The sequence below is a fragment of the Chelmon rostratus genome, chromosome 14, assembly GCF_017976325.1.
Source record: "Chelmon rostratus isolate fCheRos1 chromosome 14, fCheRos1.pri, whole genome shotgun sequence".
Lineage (NCBI taxonomy): Eukaryota > Metazoa > Chordata > Actinopteri > Chaetodontiformes > Chaetodontidae > Chelmon > Chelmon rostratus.
The window spans coordinates 251,173-271,852 of record NC_055671.1 but is presented as its reverse complement, the minus strand read 5'-3'; the positions used below and the strand labels follow the sequence as shown (position 1 = coordinate 271,852).

General features: G+C 39.9%; 1 protein-coding gene across 4 annotated transcripts in view; it reads left to right on the top strand.

Annotated features, from left to right (window-relative positions):
• Positions 1 to 2,759: 2,759 nt before the first annotated feature.
• The window catches only part of ska2 (spindle and kinetochore associated complex subunit 2), a 39,682-nt gene continuing 21,761 nt past the window's right edge, over positions 2,760 to 20,680 (top strand). The window contains exons 1-5 of one of the 4 annotated variants that reach the window (XM_041952502.1): positions 2,762 to 2,912; positions 6,451 to 6,543; positions 7,643 to 7,819; positions 8,696 to 8,773; positions 17,836 to 17,878. In XM_041952502.1, coding sequence (XP_041808436.1) covers positions 2,880 to 2,912; positions 6,451 to 6,543; positions 7,643 to 7,819; positions 8,696 to 8,773; positions 17,836 to 17,878 — 424 coding nt within the window. In that variant the 5' untranslated portion in view covers positions 2,762 to 2,879. Of the gene's footprint in view, positions 2,913 to 6,450; positions 6,544 to 7,642; positions 7,820 to 8,695; positions 8,774 to 17,835; positions 19,000 to 20,680 lie in introns of those variants that run through there. The other 3 variants (XM_041952501.1, XM_041952500.1, XM_041952503.1) reach the window with 3 other exon arrangements.

Here is a 20,680-nt window from a genome sequence, read left to right as displayed (position 1 = left end):
AAATGAAAACACAAAACACCATATTGATTCAGCACTTAGACTATTTATTTGTTATTTGAAGCACATGTGCACATCACTTAAACATTATGCTTTACTTGTGATTTTGAGAGGCTACTGGCAACAATTGGCACAATTGCAGAGAGTGATTATGTCATTGATAGGGCATATTTCAGGGAGTGCTTATGCTTGGCAGATTTGTCATGCTACTTTTCCCCACGTATGATACACAAAAATCTGTGTGGCATATTTTCCAAAAAGCATGACTCAAACCTGTCTTCCTCTTCTTCTTTTGGCGGGTGCCATTTTAGTGAATGACTCTTCATCAGTAGATGTGCTACATGCTTCCACCTGCTGTACTAGAGGGGGATTTAGCACATTTAACACATTAAATAACTGGTTCTGCTCTCTCTCTCTGCTCTCTCACCACTTTCTTATGCGCAGAATACACATTGCTGTGCAGAGCGCACACACTGTCCAAAATCAGCTGATTTCAACTGATGCAGCTTCCATCACTCCTTGATCAAAGTGACATTTGTCCAGATTTTTGGCCCGATTGACATCCGATCAGCACCGCAGCTGGATGGTCAGCGTCTCGACCGATTTAAATACCCAGCGCAGCTGATCCTCACCAGAATAACTGACTAAAATTATATGCACTCCTGTTATTAATTCCAGTTCAGTCTGTTAATTTTTATAATAGTTTCTAACGAACTTATAGGTGTGTTAATAGGCCTAATCACTTAAAGAACGAGCTTGAAATGTACCCATCCCATTTTCCCCATTATTGTTCTTTCTCTGTAAGGTGGGGGATCACCATCCTGACTAAGAAGAAATCTGAGGCTGCTGTTCTGAGAATGATCTGCCAACCCCTTTTCTGAATAAATCAATAAAAATCCATTTATGGAAAGCTGTGGTGAAGGCAGTTTTTCTGCTCTGTAAGCATATTCAACAATATAGCATCTTTGACCAACTTTGAATTGATTTTTTTCTAACTTTAATACACGAAAGATGAGGCTATATACCTCACCTCTAAAAAGTGGCCCAGCCCCTCCTAAATTTTTCTGAATGTGGCCCTCAGTGAAAAAAGTTTGGACACCCCTGAAGTACAGCATTTAAACTATTGCACAGTAATACATATATTTTACTGATGTTAATGAGACAGCCAAGCCAACAGTGATTCAGTTTCTCTGGTTCATTACTTCTGTCCTGATATAGCCCCATAATGTATCATTATTTGTATCAATAGTTACATTTGGAAACTGAAAATGCAATTCTCTCCAAAAGCCAAAAAGATTACGGTTGCTCTGGTTTCCCTGTCCATTTTGTATCACCAGAGCTCTCTCTCTCTCTCTCTCTCTCTCTCTCTCTCTCTCTCTCTCTCTCTCCATTTATTTTGATGTCTGTTGCCCACATCAAGTCCACATCCCACCTGTCACAGTCTGAAAATTCTGGATTCTGACTATTCCAGGTGCAAAAAGGAAGAAAAGGCCCAAAAACATTTCCATTAGGAGAGACGAGCTGCAGCTTCAGGAACTATGCCAGTTCAAATACGAAAGTCCAAAACAAGTACAGCACCGGGAAAGTGCTGCAAATGAAAAAAAAAAAAAAAAACGGGCTATAGAAAGTGAAAACAAATATATTAAAAGCAACCACACTGCAAATACAGAAACGATGCAAAGTCTGAAAAACAAAAACTCAGAAGAACACGTGACGGAAGTGCCCCAGTCCTCTAGGGGGAGCGCTAAGTACAACAGTTTGATTTTCGACTCGGGAGAGACCAGACAAGCGAGTTCTTGTTTTGATGCGGGAAGAAAATTGGAGAAAAGAGCTTGCTTGCTATTGCGTTGTTATGAAATTGTAAAAGACAAAGGCCCAGTCTGAAAAAGAATACTTACCTTTTTATGTCTTGTCACCTCTTTTCTTCCCGCATCAAAGACAGATTTTAGAGCACTTCCGTTGTGTTATTTGGAAATGCAGCGTGTCACTTGCATTTGTTTTCTGGAGTTTATGTGATTTTTTTCAAAAGCGCAATGAGATTTCGTCCAAAGGAACGGCTTTTTGGAATTCACGATTCGATAATATAAACTGGTGTTAGGCATGGCTGTCCCCTTTTCAATTTTATTTCGGGCAAAGTCAGAAAAAAATCACTTAAATACTGTATAACATTTAAATGTTGCACAATAGTTTTCAAATTAATCGATATGGATAAGAAATGTACTTTTTGTTTTGTTAAGCTTGTTTAAAAAAAATAGAGTTGATGAACAACGTTCCCCAGATGTCCAGTTTTTTAGAGTAAAATGCCGACCATATTAACATCTAGTAAAGAAAATCACTACAGAATTGCAACTTTCTGGGTATATAACCGCATATTTGAATAGAAGTATCTATATATTGTTTTTTTCTTCTAAAACATATTCTATTAGAATATTTTAAATGTCCTATGTGTGTGTACAAGGGGCTACAGTTTACGTGTCATTGTGCAAGCCTGTGTTGTAAAATGATAATTACCTTAATTCCTTGACCGTATCTACACAAGTGCTTTCGTATGCTGCTTGAAATTTGTTAACCTAAAAAACAATCCAACAAAAGTGCCAGAAATGTTTTCTTTTTCTTTTTCTGATAATATGGAATATCATATGGGTATATGAGATTAAACCAAAATACGGAATTTCCTGTACCGGGTCAAGAGTCTATTGCTAGACAATGCTTTGTAAATAAAGTTTTTTTTCTTCCCCAATGCAGCCACTCTGCATGAAGAGACTGGCAGCAATATGGCGCGCACATCCAGACTCTCTTCTCACACAGCCGCCCAATCTGCTATCCCCATTCAGGACAGCTGGCCAATCACAGAGCTCGCATCGGGCTGACAACTATTCAACATGGAGACAACAGTTGAAAAGCTAGAAGCGATGGTAAGCATAGTGTAAAACTATTTTATTTTCTGTTCTGTTACATTCATTTTTCGAAATTGCTATTATCGTTGTTTAACGATCCCAGAGACAATCATCCGCTCAATAATTATCGATGAGTTATTTATACGAGATGCGTATCACAGTAAGAGCAGTTAGGTCATGGTTTTCTCTACCAATTTATAACGTTACACAATTCACATTCCTTTGCGCCATACAGAGGGCCTTTCTGCGTACAATTAAAACATAAAATATTACAACTGTTAATAACTTATCCAACCATTAGTATAGCAGCGACTACTGAGTCCCAACGGAAGGCCGGTTCAGACGTACGCTTTTTAAAGCAGCTTCATACTGTCTTCAAGATAGCTGGTCCATTTGATGAAGTATTCAAGTAAAATAGCATCATAACATGCCAGCATTCAGTCAGCACAGCTGTGGATCGAAGGTACTCATATCAGTGTGGTTAAGTTAGAGATTTCAGTACAGCTCAAATATCTTTCAGCGTTGTTTTAGCTTAATAATAGCATGTTTCAAAGAACGCAATAATCCTTTATTCCAGACATTTCAGTAATTCACAATTCTACAGTGCTTTTCTTCCTCTTGATTATGTTATGGTAAACAGAGGAGGACTTCTTTAAAATGATGTTTAAATGCAGTGAATTGCCAAAAAGAAATGTGAGTTGTGCACTGGTAGAGTGGTAGATGGCTCAATAAAACAGTAAAACATATTTGACTGAATAACTTTAACTGGAGGTCTGCTTAGTAGCTTTTTCCAGAACTTTCAACAGGTTCTCACTTGCCATGTCTCAAATCCATACTACATACTGATTCTGAGCTGGTTTTTACCAGAAAAGTGGCAAAATCAAATGTACTCAAAGCTGACAGAATGTATATTAAATAAAATCAAAATTTGAGTGTGCTGTTGATTCACAGCATTGTACTCACAGCTTGAACACATTTAAATTGTGGGTAGTAAAAATTGCTCTAAAGTATTTTCAAAATTTCAAAAATATTTCAATATATTTGTGAAATTCAAAAGTTACAGTTTGACAACTGATGTCTCACATACATTATTGTATTATTTTCTATTAATATGAAGTGGTAAAGTATGTTCATATTTTTGTAGGCTGACCGCTTGAACAATATACTGTGACAATTAGTATGTAGTAAATGCATGATTAGTATGTAGTGTGGATTTTGGACACAGCTGTCTTCATCAATGATTGGAGCATGCGCAGGTGGGATCACATGACCTAATGCAGTGTGTACGTTTATGGGGGGGGGGGGCTCATTGGGGGCTGCCAATTGTATCAGGGTGGCCTTGCCATCCCGTGCCAGCATCCCATGCTAAATTATTGAACACATGTGTCACACTAACCTCTGCGATGGTTGAAACTGGTTCTCTTTGGCGAGGGGCTGATGTCAGATAGTGATGATGATGATGATGCTACTTGCAACTCCTTTTCCAGGTTTGGGTCAGTCTGTCTTGAGCAGAACCAAGTCTTAGCAAGAGTCAGTTTTTACAAGAGCCGCTCACATTAGTAGGTCATTGTCTTGCAGCTCAGTGATTTCAAATATTCACGCTACTTGTCCGACATCCAAACTCCACCAACAAGCGTTAACGTTATCCAAGTGCATTTGTCCTTGCTGTTCTCATCTAGTTTAGCACGTTTTAGAGCTGTAAAATGTTCAAGATTAGTCTTTTTCATCACAGAGATGTCCCCACAAGCTAAAATAGGCATACTGGCTTGCCTTTTATGTCAGTAAGAAATAACTCAATTTCTCTTGGAACGTGTGACACTCCACATCTACTTACAGTTTGGTGATGATGACTTGTGTGTTGCATTCAGTGACCTCTTGGAAGAATGTCTACTATTTTGTGTAATTTTCTTTATCACTGAAAGAATGTAATTACTTCAGCCCAGAGGCCGGAGGTTCCCAATCCCTGCTCTAAGATTACCTGCATCAGTTTCTGTAGCAACTAGTGATATCACATGACTGTGAAATGCACTAAACAAGACGAAGAGTCTACAGCCACACTAGAAACTCTGTCAGGCTGTGCTTTGGCAAAGCAGTGTTTTTAGCTAAGTGCTAATATCAGTGAGCGAACATGCTCACAATGGCAATACTGACATGATGTTTTGTAACTATTATGTTTACCGTATTTGCAGGCTTAGAGTTTTATGATGTTAACACTGGGTAATTAGCACTGAACACAGCTGAGTCTGATGGGAAAGTCATTAGTTTTACAGTATAGGCCACATTGAAATTTTAAACTGATGAAGTTAATGGATCACCAGAGTTATCACAGTTTATCACAGAGACATGAATGTCTGAACCAAACATCATAGCATTCCATGTTCCAGTTCTTGAGACATTTTACTTAAAACCAAAAATATGAACCTCATGGTGACACAAAAGGAAAGGTCATTTTGTGTGAATCATCAATACGATGCAGAGAAAACTGACTGGATCACTGAAAACCTTTACCAGCTGGTGGCCCCAAAACAAGAGTCAGATATTAAAGAGAGAGATATTAAACAACACATATAGATTGTATTTCATGACATACAACACATTCTCAACTCACTGAGCTGCAAGTCCAGCCTTTTGGCTAAGGTAGTCCACTGGCTGTCCAGTGCCCCTTTTGTATTGTAGTAGTAGTTACTCTGCTAGAAAAGCAGTGCGATGTTAAAAGTGCATTGGCCAGAAATAGTTACAAGTGAAGGAAATGCTTCAGCTGTTGGCAGGTGCTCTGACTTCATTGCACTACTGTATCAGACAGCTAGCAGTGCAATAGTATTGTCAAAGCATCTGAAAACTGCAGAGACCTACACTGACTACTTTAACATTTCTGGACAATATCAAGTCAAATGGGCATGATAGGGTGACCATGGCTTGGTCTGATGTGGTAGGTGAGAGCGCACTAGGTCCAGGTTTTATTCAGTCACTGTAAATAGTGTGTAAAATAAATAGTGTAAAGTTTGAGTAGTTGAAAACAGATACATACATCAGTGTGTGTCTATACTGGCTACCAACTTACTCTGAGCGTGTCCTACACTCCACATGGTAATATGATGAGGCTTGTTCAAAACTGCTTTAAACAATAAATGAGATTTCCGCAACACTGCCATGCTTTAGGTGCAGAATTTCCTGAATATAAGCCTGATTATTGAAGCAGGCCTGCTTTAACAGCTAATCTCCTTTAACGCATTGAATTTCTGGTCATATTTGTAATCTTGTTTACTGATTCTTTGGTCAGATAGTTCCTAATTTTGGGAATATTTTTTCTACTTTTATTTACACATAGTTCTTCTTGTGTTTAGGCAATATGTAACATTTGAGAACTTTGGCATTTAACATTAAACTTTTGTTAAATGAAAAAAAACAAACAATTGGTACCAGTACTGAAACCCAGGATACACTAGTCAACACTAGAATCAAAAATGTTTAGAAATAAAACAGACCTACTGAGCAGAAGAAAACAGGGCAAATTTGTCAATGTAATATTGAAGGGTAAAGCTGTGTGTCTTTGCAGTTCCTGAAGTCAGAGGCAGACCTGGAATACATTGAGAAGCGGCTGAAGCTGGACTTCATCACCAACACTGCTGAGAATGGATGTCTGACTGAGGTGGTAACTGAACTATGACATCTGTTGTTCTCTTCATATTTTCTGAAGTAAAGATGGGGGAGGGGGGGTTCACCACCCTGTGATTGTGCTGGCAAAAAGTGCAACAATTTCAGAATGTTTCTCAATGTAAAATCGCAAAGAATCCGGGAATTTCATTGTTTACTGTAGATAACGTCATCCTAATAAACACACCTGGGGAGATTCTGGAAATTGTTTTCAATCCAATCTACCATTACTTCTGGCTAGTGATATCTATAGTTCTTTGTTTATTTGGAACTTCCACAGAAACAAAAACAACTGCCTCACATGAGCACTTGAGTTAAAAACAAAAGACTCAAAACAGTAAAACTAACTTTCTTTCAAAATGGATGCTTTAAGGTTCCAAATGAAAACAGACAAAGACATGCAATAAAGGTGCTTTATCACCACTAAGTGTCGCTCTCACGTCACTTGAGAATGTGGCAAACAGTCCTGCTGCCAAACTCATGTGACTTTGCTGGATTGCTACACCATGCTGCCCACCCTAAATATATAGCAGAGACACTAAAGCCATTTTCTCATATGAACTCCAGTCAGTGTCTGCAGAATCCAGTCTAGATATTTTACAAAGTTGCCATTTCACACATTAGCACATTGTGTCAGGCATGTTCTTACTTACTGGACATCCTCTGTTTGGTTTTGGCGCACCTGGGTAGAGTGTGCAAGAGGAAGACTTATCCGTAATGACTGTTTTTGCATTGATATCAATACTACATGTGTTTAGAAGCATCCGCAATATCAGCAAAAGAGGGGAAAGCAATATACAGCCAAGCAGAAAAAGTACAAAGCAGCTAATGTCATCAACATGGCCATGGGTAGCAGTGCAGAGGCTGTGAATGATGTGTGTAAATACAGCTTCTGGGATGGCTCCCACGATGGAAACAATATTGCCAAATCTCTACTGGTGGACACATTTCTTCAGTCACACCGTATAGACTGTCATCCCACCCAACCCTACGTCACAGTTAACAATACACAAGATAATGTCTCAAAAAGCAACTGAGGCTGGATGCTTAAACATCGAGTCTGTACATGCTAATGATAGATGCTGTGCCTGCAGGACAACCCAGTGGTGATGCTGGAGAAACTGAGAGCCATCAAGGCCAAACACACAGTGTTGTGCTCTCAGGTGAGGGAGATTGCAACTGCACAGAAGGAGTCCATAGATTCCATCAGAAACAGCCTAAGCAGTGTCATGGAGCTGATCCAACACTTCCAACAGACTGCTGATGTGGAGGTACCCTCACAAATACTACACTCACTGTTTAAATACTACCTTATGTACTTACACACTATAGGCAGAGGAGAGTGTTGGAAGTGTGTCATATTCTAAAGCTTTTGTAAATGTCAAATAGTCTTTCACTACAGCCATAATGCAAGTATTGACTTCTAATGGCCTTCCGATGATATCAGAGTTGAAAGGTCTCAGATATTATGTAGAGCTTGTCAAAATAGACGTGCACTTCGATGTGTTGGCAAATTTACATGTCTGGATCGTATGTGAACAAGCACCTGAGTCACTTTAATGACACATTTCCAACAACAATCAGACGAGGTGAGACCTAAGGCCTTGTAACATAATAATCAGACACTCAGTCTACCTAATGTTTCAACTTTGACTCATGTCACCTTCTTACAATGTGAATATTCAGCAAATCCTTGCATAGGCTACATCATGTGAGCAAAAAGGGATTAATTGGAGTCACAACCTGGGAAAAGCACCTCTCATGCTCACAATGGTCATTGATTCAGTGATAAGGTCCTATAGGCCTTTGGCATGATTGTGCATGGGATATAAATATGGTGTTTGTTCTGGCCTTCAAAATGTGTCAAAATTAGCATGAGAGGAAAAGATTTCTTCGCTGCAACAACTCCTCAAATGCCAAATATTTACAACCTTTGTAGTTAGATTCACAATGGTACTGTCATGTCTGAAAAAAGACTTTTACATAAAGGAGGCCTAATGGCTTTTTTGGCTTTAAAGCCAGCAATGTTCTTAATTCATAAATATGATGTTAAAAAAACATGCCATGGCATTTCATTAAACACAAATATACTGTATATTGCAGCTCTGGTTACAAACTGTTGACACTGTCTTGTTAACATGCTGCAGGTTCAGCCACTGACAGAGCCAGTGCAAGAGTCTGCAGAATTTCTGGATACAGCAAATTTTATCAGTGCCACAACAGAGGTAAGACCCAGTCAGTTGCCAAGAACCTTTATGTGTATTGCTAACCCCCAGCTTCACAACAAAAGCCCTCCAATGGCTTGCTGGTGGCAAGCTCATAATGTAATTTATTAGCAATACGTCTTTGGTATGCAACAGAACAACAACTTTACTATGATACTCTGAGCACAGAAAAGCACAACAGATCAGAGAACAGCAAGACTACCGTTTGTTAGATGAAGGCCAGGAATGCAGGAGTGAAACCAAACCACAGGAGCTGCAAAACTACAGAAAATTACAGTTCAAAGATTCATTAAGCAGGAATTTTCTATTTCTGGAACGCTCAACATGTTTGTGACCATTTCCAACTGTGAATCAAAAAATGTGCCTCTATTCAATAAAACCACCATGACTGCTTACATAAAGGCCAATGCTCCTTCTGGACTATCTCAAACTAAGAGGTAGTACATTATAAAAATTACATACTGTATATTCTCAAATAGTGGACCACTTTTATCTGTAGCTACATCAACTACACAAAAAAACCCTCTTATATACTGTATATTAGATAATGTCACATGCAAGGTAGTCTCTAGTCTTTATTAATCAGACTTTGTCTGTCTTTCTGAAATAATTAAGTGTGTTCATGTGTGTACTTTCTATGTTCTAAGACTCATTGGCACTGCAGCTCTTGCCATTAGAAGCTGAAACCTGCAAGTTAAACAACAATTACTTTGTAAGTACAGAAATAAGTACAGCTCCCATGAAAATGTACAAGCACAGCAGTGGAAACACTTACTTAACTGTAACTTGGTGTGTTCATATCCATAATATACACCAAAGCTCTTTCCTAAAGTTATTTTTCAACTTTTTAGTTGTGATCTCTGCTATCTAAATCTTTTCATAGGACAGAGAGGAACTAACCACAGACCCTCCTCTCACCTTTTTTGCCGAGCTGTGATGTGCAGCCTGAGAAAGCCTAGGGCTTATTTGACATGGTGTTTGTTTAGGGCTGCTAAAACTAGGGATGTTCCTAATGAATAACCTCCCTAATGATAAAACAGACATTTAAACTTGAAAGTGAGAATAACAATACAATACAATGATATTAGATTGTTTTTTTAAAAAAAACATACTGTCCTAATTGAACAAGTAAAGCGAACCATGCAACATACTTTTGAGAAATGCTCTGTTCCATGGCTTGATTCTTAGTTATTAGTGAGTTAATTTAAACACAATACTTGTGCTCAAAAAGAGGATTCATTCTCAGTGAAGAACCTTGGAGCCCTAATCTGCCTCTATACATGCCAAAGAGCAGTGATTCCTAACACGTCTCTGGGGGTCATCAGGTGGAAACCTCCCTTCAACAGTGTTTCGCCTATTTCGTCCTACTACATCTCCAGGAATCTAGGCGGTGAACTCCCCCCCTTGTGCCAGTTCACACTGCTCCTACACAATCTTTTTTTTATTTTTTCCTTTATTGATAAGTGGCCACCATACCATATATACATTACAATATACAAACACCAGTGTATATACAATATATACATTATATACAAATGTACATATATACATAAACGCTTAGGGTACCATACCTGAGAAAATTAATTAAACATATTAAAGGATTTGCAAATGTCCAGAGTCTTCATTGCTCTTTTATCTTTTATGTTGTGTAAGTAGGTCATAAACTCTACTTCCTTTATAAACTGTTGTATTTTTGGAGGTTTTTGACTCCACTTGCATTTGTGAATATAATACTTGCCGTACAGTATGAATAAATTTAGGATGCAACACTTTTGATGATCGCTAGTCCTATTTTCATAAAAAAATAAAACATAATTTTTCCTCAGTCGAATGTTGGAGCCAGTCTGTACATTGTAAAACTGCTCTACCTTTCAAAAAAGACATTCAAAAAATAAATGGCAAATGGATTCCGTCTCATGGTTACAGAACACACAGTTTCTCTCTACAACTCCAAATCTTACAAGAACATGATTTGTTCGGAAAATTAAATGTAATATTTTGAAAGCTACTTCCTTGATTTTATTTGTTACAAAGAATTTCTGATTGAACGTCCATACAGATTTCCATTTAATGTTCTCAAATTTTGAGTTCCAAATGGATTTTGACTGAGGGATTGATGTTTGGTGGCACAGTTTCCTAATATGTTTATTTGTACATTTGTTACTTGTTAATTGTATTCCACCTAAATAGAGCTCTAATGAATATTGCGTGTTCTCCTCCCCTCCCCCTTGCAGAAGTGATAATAGTCCAGTAGGAATTGCATCAAATACTATTGCATATTCTTTGGGAGTGATAGGAATTTTATATTTTATTAGAAATTCTGTATAGCTGTACAGGTGTTTGTTTCTATTTAATAATTGTGTGACAAACAGAATGTTGTTTCCAACCCAACCATCAAAAAACAATGTTTTATTTTTATATTTGATGTCTTTGTTGTTCCAGATTAATGATCTGTGTGGAGAGAAATTGTGCTTGTATATCATTAACCATGACATTAAGGCTTGTTTATGGAAATTAGAGAGACTGACAGGAATCTTACCCACATCAAAATTACAATGCAACAAAAATTCAATCCCACCTACCTTCCTGAATAACAGTTCTGGGATAATAAACCATAATTTATCTTTTTCTTTTATATATTGTTTGAACCAATTAATCTTAAAGATTGTGTTGGATGTGCCAAAGTCCAACACATTTAAACCTCCTTCAGAGTATGAATTGCATAATACATTCTTTTTTAAATAATGTGGTTTATTTTTCCATATAAAGTCAAACAGTTTCCTGTCAATCTGTCCAATGAATTCTTGAGGAACATCCATAACCATTGCTGGATAAACTAGTCGTGAAAGACCTGCACTTTTCGACAATAAAACACGTCCCATTACAGATAAATCCCTTGACAACCAAAAATCAAATTTCTTTTTCACTTTTTTTACCAGAGGATCAAAGTTCATATTAGCCCGTTCCTTTTGATTTTTACATATTTTGATACCCAGATATAAAACCACATCTTTAATAGGAATCCCACTGATTTCCAGTAAGTCATTAGGCTTCTCTTTTAGAGCAAACAATTCACACTTTCCAATATTTACTGTTAACCCTGATATGTCTGAAAACTTGTTGAGGCATTCAATGGCATTTTCAACCTCGTCTCCATTTTTTAGAAAAATTGTGGTGTCATCTGCTAGTTGGCAACATTTGATTTCTTTCCTGCCTAATTTAATACCACTGATGTTGCTTTGATTGGTGTGCACTAACATGGTTTGCATAACTAACAGAAATAAAAAGGGTGCAGCAGGATCTCCTTACTTAATTTCTCTACATATACTAAAGCTCCGTGTTGTGCCTGTAGACAGTCTAACCGAGCTTTTACAATCTTTATATGACAGTTGAATGGAAGATTTAAAGTAGTTACCAAATCCAAACAGGTCTAAAGTTTTGAAGGGAAGCTATGACCTACTGTATCAAAGGCCTTATAATAATCCACAAACAGGATGTAGCTGTCGTCTTCAAGCAAATCATTATAATCAATCAGATCTAAAATTAAGCGAACATTATTACTTATGTGTCGTCCTTTCATAAAACCTGACTGACACTCATCAATAATTGTGTTGAGGCAAGGTTTAAGTCTCTGAGCAAGGATCAGTGAAAGTAGTTTAACATCGTTATTGATTAAAGTTATAGGTCTCCAATTTTCAACCATTAACAAATCTTTATCTGGTTTTGGTATTAAAATAACAAGTCCTTGAGACATAGTAGGTGGTAGTTTACCAGCCTCAAGAGCTTCTTCAAATACACATAACAGAAAGTCTGCAATTTCATCTTTGAACTCTTTATAGAATTCGCTGGTCAATCCATCATTGCCCGGAGATTTATTTCCTTTCAACTTAGATATACAAATTTTTATCTCAGCCGCCGTAATTTTTTCATCACATACTTTCTTGGAGTCTTCATCAATACATTTTACTACTTTCTTTATTGAAGAAAAAAAGGTTTCATCAGTATTATGAAGCTTCTCAGCATAAAGCTCTTCATAAAATGTTTTAACATAATAAGAAATTTCCTTCATATTGACTGAAATCTGACCATTAATGTTAAGTTTATGAATGGAGGAGAGTTCAGCATTTCTCTTTTCCAAATTAAAAAAATATTTAGTGTTCTTCTCTCCCTCCTCCATCCATCTCCTTCTGGATCTTATAAAAGCTCCTTTGGCCTTTTCCTCATATAACTGATCCAGTTCTAACTGGAGTTTAGTTAAACTAATTTTATCCTCGTTGGACAGCTGGTTCTTTCCATGTATCCTGATTATCTCTTTCACTATACCGTCTTCTTTAATGCGCTTATTTTTTGCTATTTCCTTACCTCTCTGAATTGCCAATCTCCTAATTTTATACTTCATTAATTCCCACTGCCCACAATATGAGTTCAAGATTTTACCTGTTATCCAACTTTCTTTAATAATTGATTTTGTGGTATCTAAAAATTGTTTATCCTTTAATAAGGTGCCATGAATTTCCAGTAACTTGTGTTAGGTCTTTTACCTTGTAATATATTATTTGAACTTACTGATAAATAAATAAGTTTGTGGTCTGTGACCACCGAGGGTTCAATATATGTCTCTATAACTTGTTTTTCTAATTCTCTAGATATTAACCAAAAGTCTATTCTGGACTGTTTACTGAGATCTTTAGTATTCCATGTAAAGAATGATTTATCAGGGTTCCTATGCCTCCAAACGTCAAAACAATTTAAATTAACACATATATTTTCAAATTCTACATTTTTGTCCGCTCGTAGAGAACGGTGTGGTAAACAATCCATTGATGGGTTTTGGACCGTGTTCCAGTCACCCCCTAAAATTAATTTGGCTTGAGGAAATAAGACCAGAATTTGTGAAATATCCTCCTCATATTCTTGAAATAACGTTTAATTTTTTACACTATTATTTGTTCCATATATATTCCCCAACACAAAAATATTATCCATTAATTCAACAACTAAAATAACCCATCTTCCAAAAATATGTGTTTTACTTTTCAAAATCTTTCCTTTAAAGTTCCCTTTTAAAGTGGCAACACCCACCGATCTGTTACTACCATAGGACATCCAAATGTCCTCTCCCCACTGGTTTTTCCAAAATTTATAATCTGACACTAAGGCATGTGTCTCCTGCAGAAAATAAAAATCAGCCTTGAACTTTTTGCAAAACAAAAATATAGCTTTCCTTTTCAATACATCTCTGATACCCCTAACATTAATTGAACACAATGACAGTGACACTCTTGTCTGTATGTAGGACTTTCACACCTTTTACTCATAACCAAATTAACAGTCATAATACCTTGGATTACTTTTCCAGCGGGGGTTTCAGTGTCTAGTCTTTCAGGTAGTCCCCTTGTCAGGCCGCAGCTCCTTGCCGTCAATTATGGCTCTGACCCCAACGAAGAATGCTTTCCTGCCCTCTTTCCGAGCTGCTTCAATCTGGGGCCACAACTTGTCACGGGCCTCCTTGTCCCTCGCCGTCAGGTCTTCCCCGAATCGGAGTCTCTTTGAGGACAGGTATTCTGAACCTTTCCCTTTCTTCCATATCATGTCTCTTGTTGATCTTGTAGCGAACCTGATGATTACTGGTCGAGATTTGCCTTCCATCTGCCTTCCGATCCTGTGGCTGATGTCAACATGGAGGAGAGGGTCCCCGACCTCCGGCGCAATGGCCGAGCAGATCTCCATCACCCGCCGTTTAACGTTCTCTCCTTCCTGCTCCGGTAGCCCATACAACCTCAGGTTCCATCGTCTCTGGTACCGCTCAGCGTCATTTAGTTTCTCCTCCAGCTCAGAGATTTTCTTCTCGTGGACAGAAGAGGCCTTTTGCATCGATGTAGCATCTTTTTTCATATCTTGAATTTCACTGAACAGAAATTTGGCATTTTCTTTCAAGTCTTTAATATTTTCTGCGTTTTGTTTAATGAGTTGACCAAGCTCATCTGCCTTCTTCTCCAGGCCGTCAGCTCTTTCATTTATTTTGTCTGCCAGCATTCTTACAATATTTTCTTGTAGGTCGGCGAGAGTAGGTTGGGCTCTGTCCTTCTTTGACTCCATTTTCCCCTTCTTAGCCGCTGGTGTTATAGGTGCAGAGTCAGAGTCAGGTAGGGGCACCCGTTCAGGGCTGTGAGTCTTTGCATAGCTGTGCATGTCCAGGGCGCTTGCTTCCATGTCCTTAACTGTGTCGTTGTAGGAAGGTGAGAACAAGTTTCTGCTTACTTTACTAGGCCTGGGTCTTATTTTTCTGCGTCCTCGTGCTCTTCCTCTACATCGTTCCATAGATGAGTTGGATCAGTTCCAGCTCCGCACGTGAAAAGTTTGATGGCCGAGTAATACAATTTAGAGGGTGCAAAAGGTGAAGGCCTAAACCACAAACTAAATTTAACACCCTCTTCTAACATTTCCTTCAAGAAGCAACAAACCCTTACATTGCCTTCAAAAAGCAAACAAAACAGGAAAACAAACCCTAACATTTCCTTCAAGAAGCAAATAAAACAGGAGAAGACCAAAAAGATCAAAAAACAAGCCAACTCTGTATCTTACAACGCAAACTCACCTGAACAGGCCGCATGGTCCCAAAGAGAGACTCTAGCTGGCCATACCCCCACCTTATCTGAACTTCCTCTTCCTGGTTCTCTTCCTATTGGGAGAGCGAGAAGATGGGGCGGGGAAAGCAGAGCAGAGGAGAGGTGTCTTGTTCAGACTTTAACCTCTTCTCCCGCCGGGTTAGGCATGCATGTCCTCTGCCCCCCCCCTCCCTCACTGTCCCTATTTCACCCCCCAACTACTATTATTTCTCCTGATCCACATCCACTGACTAGACCTAGCAGCCTCATCTGACATCTCCCTCACTGCCTTCCTTAAATTTTGCCTTTGCACTCCCAGCTCCCTCAACAATGAAACAGCTGACCCTGCAACAAAACCTCGACACCCCACTTCAACCGGACAAACCCTGGTCTTCCATCCCCTCTGCTCAGATTCTGTCTTTAAATCTGCATACTTAGTCTTCTTCTTTTCATAAGCTGCCTCCACTGAATTTTCCCAAGGGACTGTTAACTCAATAAAATACACAGTCTTTTTACTCATGGACCATAAGACAAGGGCTGCACGGTGGCTCGGTGGTTAGCAGCACACTCTAGAACTCTAGAAGATCCCCGGTTCGATCCCGCCTGGGATCTTTCTGTGTGGAGTTTGCATGTTCTCCCTGTGCAGCGTGGGTTTTCACCGGGTTCTCCGGCTTCCTCCCACAGTCCAAAAACATGCTGAGGTTAATTGATAATTCTAAATTGTCCGTAGGTGTGAATGAGTGGTGTGCTTGCTTGTGCTTGTCTGTCTATATGTGTAGCCCTGTGGTAGGCTGGCGACCTGCCCAGGGTGTCCCCTGCCTTCGCCTGAGAGATGGCTGGGATAGGCTCCAGCCCACCCCGTGACCCTGCAAAGGATTCAGCGGTGTAAAGATAATGGATGGATGGATGGACCATAAGACAATGTCCGGCCTCAGATTAATATAAACTATTTCCTGGGGCACAACTAGCTTTCCTCCCAAGTCGACCTGCATTTGCCAATCATCAGCCCCTACCAGGCAGCCACCTACCTGCCTTCTCCCTGACTTAGCAGCTCTATTTTTCTCCCCCTCTCGAACAAACTGCACACCTAACCTCTCCTTTCTAGAACTTCCAGAATTCACCTGCTTCCTTCTCTCTTCAATGCCTGCGGCTAAGCTTCTCAGCACCTGATTATGCCGCCATGTATACCGGCCTTGTGATAAGCTAATTCTACAACCTGACAAAATGTGCTTTAAACTTGCTGTACCTGAGCAGAGTGGGCACAATTGGTCGCCCTGTACCCAGAGACTTAGGTTCTGCGGGGTTGGCAGCACATCGTATGTCGCCCCTATCAGAAATTTAATACGGCCTTCCTCCATATTCCACAGGTCCCTCCAACTAAGTTTCCTTTTCTCAACACCTTCCCAATTCAGCCACTGTCCCTGTTTGGCTTGACCAACTGCTTTTGCCCCCCTTAACAACTCCTCCTGCCTACGCACCTGTTCCACTACAAGCTTTCTTTTCTCCTTTAGACCTGCTTTATTCCACACTGGTTTGCCTGGACCAAGCCCCAAGCCTCCTGGCCAAATTGAACATTTCCTACTATTTCTGCATGCCTAAGAGCTGCCTCTGCCTCCTGCACTGCTGCCCTTGGGTTCCATTTCCTCCCCCCAGAAGGATTCGGAACCACATTGCTAACTAACACGTCCTTACTCCCAGATAACAAAAGTTCTGTCCTAACCTTAGTGCATTTAAACTCCTCTGTTAGACTGGATACTGGCAGCTGAAGCATTCCTTTCCCATACAAAGCTACATTGCTTAAGCACCTGGTAGCACCCAACCATTTTCTAATATAAGAGCTAACTAGCCTTTCCATTCTCTCTGCTACAGATAATGGGACTTCATATACTGACATTGGCCACATTAACCTAGGATACAAGCCAAACTGCAAGCACCACAACCTCAGTTTTCCTGGGAGCCCTGATTTATCTATTCTCTCCAGCCCTTCTGCAACATCCTTTCTAAATTGCCCAACCTGTTCAACATCATTCAGGTCCACATTATACCACCGGCCTAGACTCTTGACTGATTTCTCCCTAATTGTTGGGATTTCCTCACCATCTATAGCAAACTTCCTATCACTTACTTTCCCTCTGTATATTGAAATACTCCTTGACTTACTAGGCTTAATCTTCATACTAGCCCACTTGAGATTCTGATTGACTTTATCTAACAACCTCCTTGTACATGGCACTGTTGAAGTTAGCAGTGTCATATCATCCATATAAGCCCTAATTGGTGGAAGACGCATTCCATTCTGCCGTGATGTTACAAATGTGAATATCAGTGAAGTCATATAAGTGTGTGAAGTGACCTATCACAGTGAGTTAACACACTGATGTTTGCAGGCTGTGATTGATTATTTTTGCTGTTGTTGTAGCTGAACTTTTGAACTGTGGAAATATTTTCTTTCAGGTGCCTCCTGCTGTAGCAGCTTCTGACCAACAGCAGCCATTGAGTGAGTCTGCAACCTTCAGTTCATCCTTAAATCAGTATGAAGTCAACTGATTGATGCACGGGTACAACGCTAGCGAAAGAGTTTTTTTCAGTTTTTGTTGTTGGGGGGATATTTCTGTCAAGATAATCCACTGGGACCTCACTTCTTCAGATAGTGGGAGTAAATGAAGACTTTTGTGTTGGTTCTTGTGGCCAGCAACAGTTAATGTTACCTTGCACATGTTTGTGCCGTTATAGTTAGGAAAACAGTAGTTACTGTATGTGACTCCAGTTCTATGAGTACGTGTGTCGCCGTCTACCTGCATGTTATCACAGCAACAGTGAAGCACAATTCTTTAAATTTGCTAAAGCTCAGTAATAACATTACTGCAAAGTCCATGACAGGCAGAATTTGACAGCGGTGGCTGTGACAAAACCAGTCTACCGCCCACCCCTAGCCCCGACTGAAGTATTTTAATAACTGTTGGATGAATGGCAATTAAATTTTGTACAGTTCTCGTCAGGATGACCAAAACAGCAAGTCAGTCCAAACACAGCCCATATCATAAACTGGCAGCCCACCAAAGCTTCCCATCCATCCATCAGAATATTAATGAATTCAGAAAATGTGTGCATCTAACGTTGCTCACCAGTGGAAGAAGCCCAGTCTGTCCTTAGAGTGATCGATTAGCATGCCAACACGTGGCAGTGAGCCAAAAAGTCCATAATTATTGTTAAACCATTATACACATACTCACGGAGAAACACTAAGCTGGGCTTGAATTTGTTGTTCAGATAAGGACTCATTCATTGATAGCTGAACTGTGGGTTATTTATTTAGCACTGGCTGCCTCCTTGGTGGAAGTCTGAGAACAAGTATCTAGTTAAATATCTTGTTTTTATGGATTTTCCAAAAATTTTGAGTCTCTACACACTAGTATCAGCTCATAAAACTAACAAATTTCGCAAAAAAGTAGACAAAAGCAGAAAACCAAAAATTTGCTTTATCCATGAACCAAACAAAGTGTCTGTATTATTCTGTGAAACTCAATAAATTAAGATTCTGTTAAACTCAAGATTCAAGATTCTTTATTGTCATTGACCATGACATGTCAATGACATTTGCATTGCAACCCCCATGTTGGAAACAAGATAATAAGAAAGATAAGAAAGATTAGAAAGAATAAAATTAAGATAACTACAATAAAATAAACCAACATGCAATAAAAAATATTCGTAAATGCAATTAAAAATATACCAGAATGAAAATATTCTAAGGCAATAAAAATATACGAAACAATAAACAATAAAATATGCCAGTGAAATGTGCCAACAGAATAAGATATACCAGTGAAATGTAGCAACAGAATAAAATATACCAGTGAAATGTACTGACAGCAGCTGAAATATACTAAAATGTATACAAACAGTAAACAATAAAATATACCAATGAAATGAAATACCAATTAGAATGAAATATACTAAAATGTATATAATTTAGTTAAGTGTGTGTGTACTTAATGTTAAGTACACAGAAGGTGCAGGTGGAGGTGTAGGTGTGAAAGTGCAGTGTGCAGTGGTTCAAAGTTCTCAGTCTCTCACTCCAGTGAGGGGCTGCTAGGGGTGATACCTCTGACAGTTCTGGGGAAGAAGCTGTCCCAAACACAAGCTGTGTTTGTTAGTGGTGGTGCGGATGTTCCTGTACCGCTTCCCTGATGGAAGTGGTACAAACACTCTGTGGCCCGGATGGCTGGGGTCCGTGGCGATGGATCTTGCCCTCTTCCTGACCCGGCCTTCATGTATAGAGTCTAAGTCAGGAAGGGGGCAGCCCACGATGCCCTATGCCAGTTGTTTCCTCTCCTGTGCCGTGCAGCTATACCATAGCTGCACTGCATAGCATGCCATACCACACTGTCACACTAAGGCAGAGGATGCTTTCAACTGTGGCCCTGTAAAAGTTGACGAGCAACCGAGAGGAGAGTCCAGCCGTTTCAGTTTCCTGAGGAAGAAGAGCCTTTGTTGTGCCTTCTTCACCAGGTGGGAGGTGTTCACGGACCAGGAAAGATCAGATGTGATGTGGAGGCCCAGGAACATGATGTTGTCCACGCGCTCCACCACTTCTCCATCCATGAGGAGGGGGGAGTGATCCGCCTTTCTGGACCTCCTGAAATTCACAATGACCTCCTTTGTCTTCCCTGTGTTCAGCACCAGGTTGTTGGCTGAACACCACTGGGTGAGCTGGTGTATCTCCTCTCTGTAGTGGGTCTCGTTGTTATCTGAGATGAGACCCACTACTGTAGTGTCGTCCGCAAACTTCACGACTGTGTTGGTGAGGTGTATGGCAGCACAGTCATGAGTAAACATGGTGAAGAGGGCTGGGCTGAGCACACAACCCTGTGGCGTGCCCGTGCTGAGGACCAGAGAGGATGATGTTATGTTCCCTATTCTCACCACCTGAGGCCTGTTGGTGAGAAAGTCTCTGATCCAGTGATGCAGGCAGACCCACTGCGTGTAGCTTCAACGCCAGCTTGTCTGGGATAACGGTGTTGAAAGCTGAGCTAAAGTCTACAAATAGCATCCTGACATAGGTGTTGGGCTGCTGCAGGTGGGTCAGGGCTGTGTGCAGGGTGATGGAGACAGCATCCTCTGTGGACCGTTTCCCACTTTAGGCGAACTGAAGGCTGTCTAGGTCCGAGGGGATGAAGCCTGTGATGTACCTGAGAATAATCTGCTCAAAGCACTTCATGATTGCGGGGGTCAGAGCAACAGGCCGGTAGTCATTCAGGCAGGTGATGGATGTCTTCTTAGGTACCGGAATGATGGT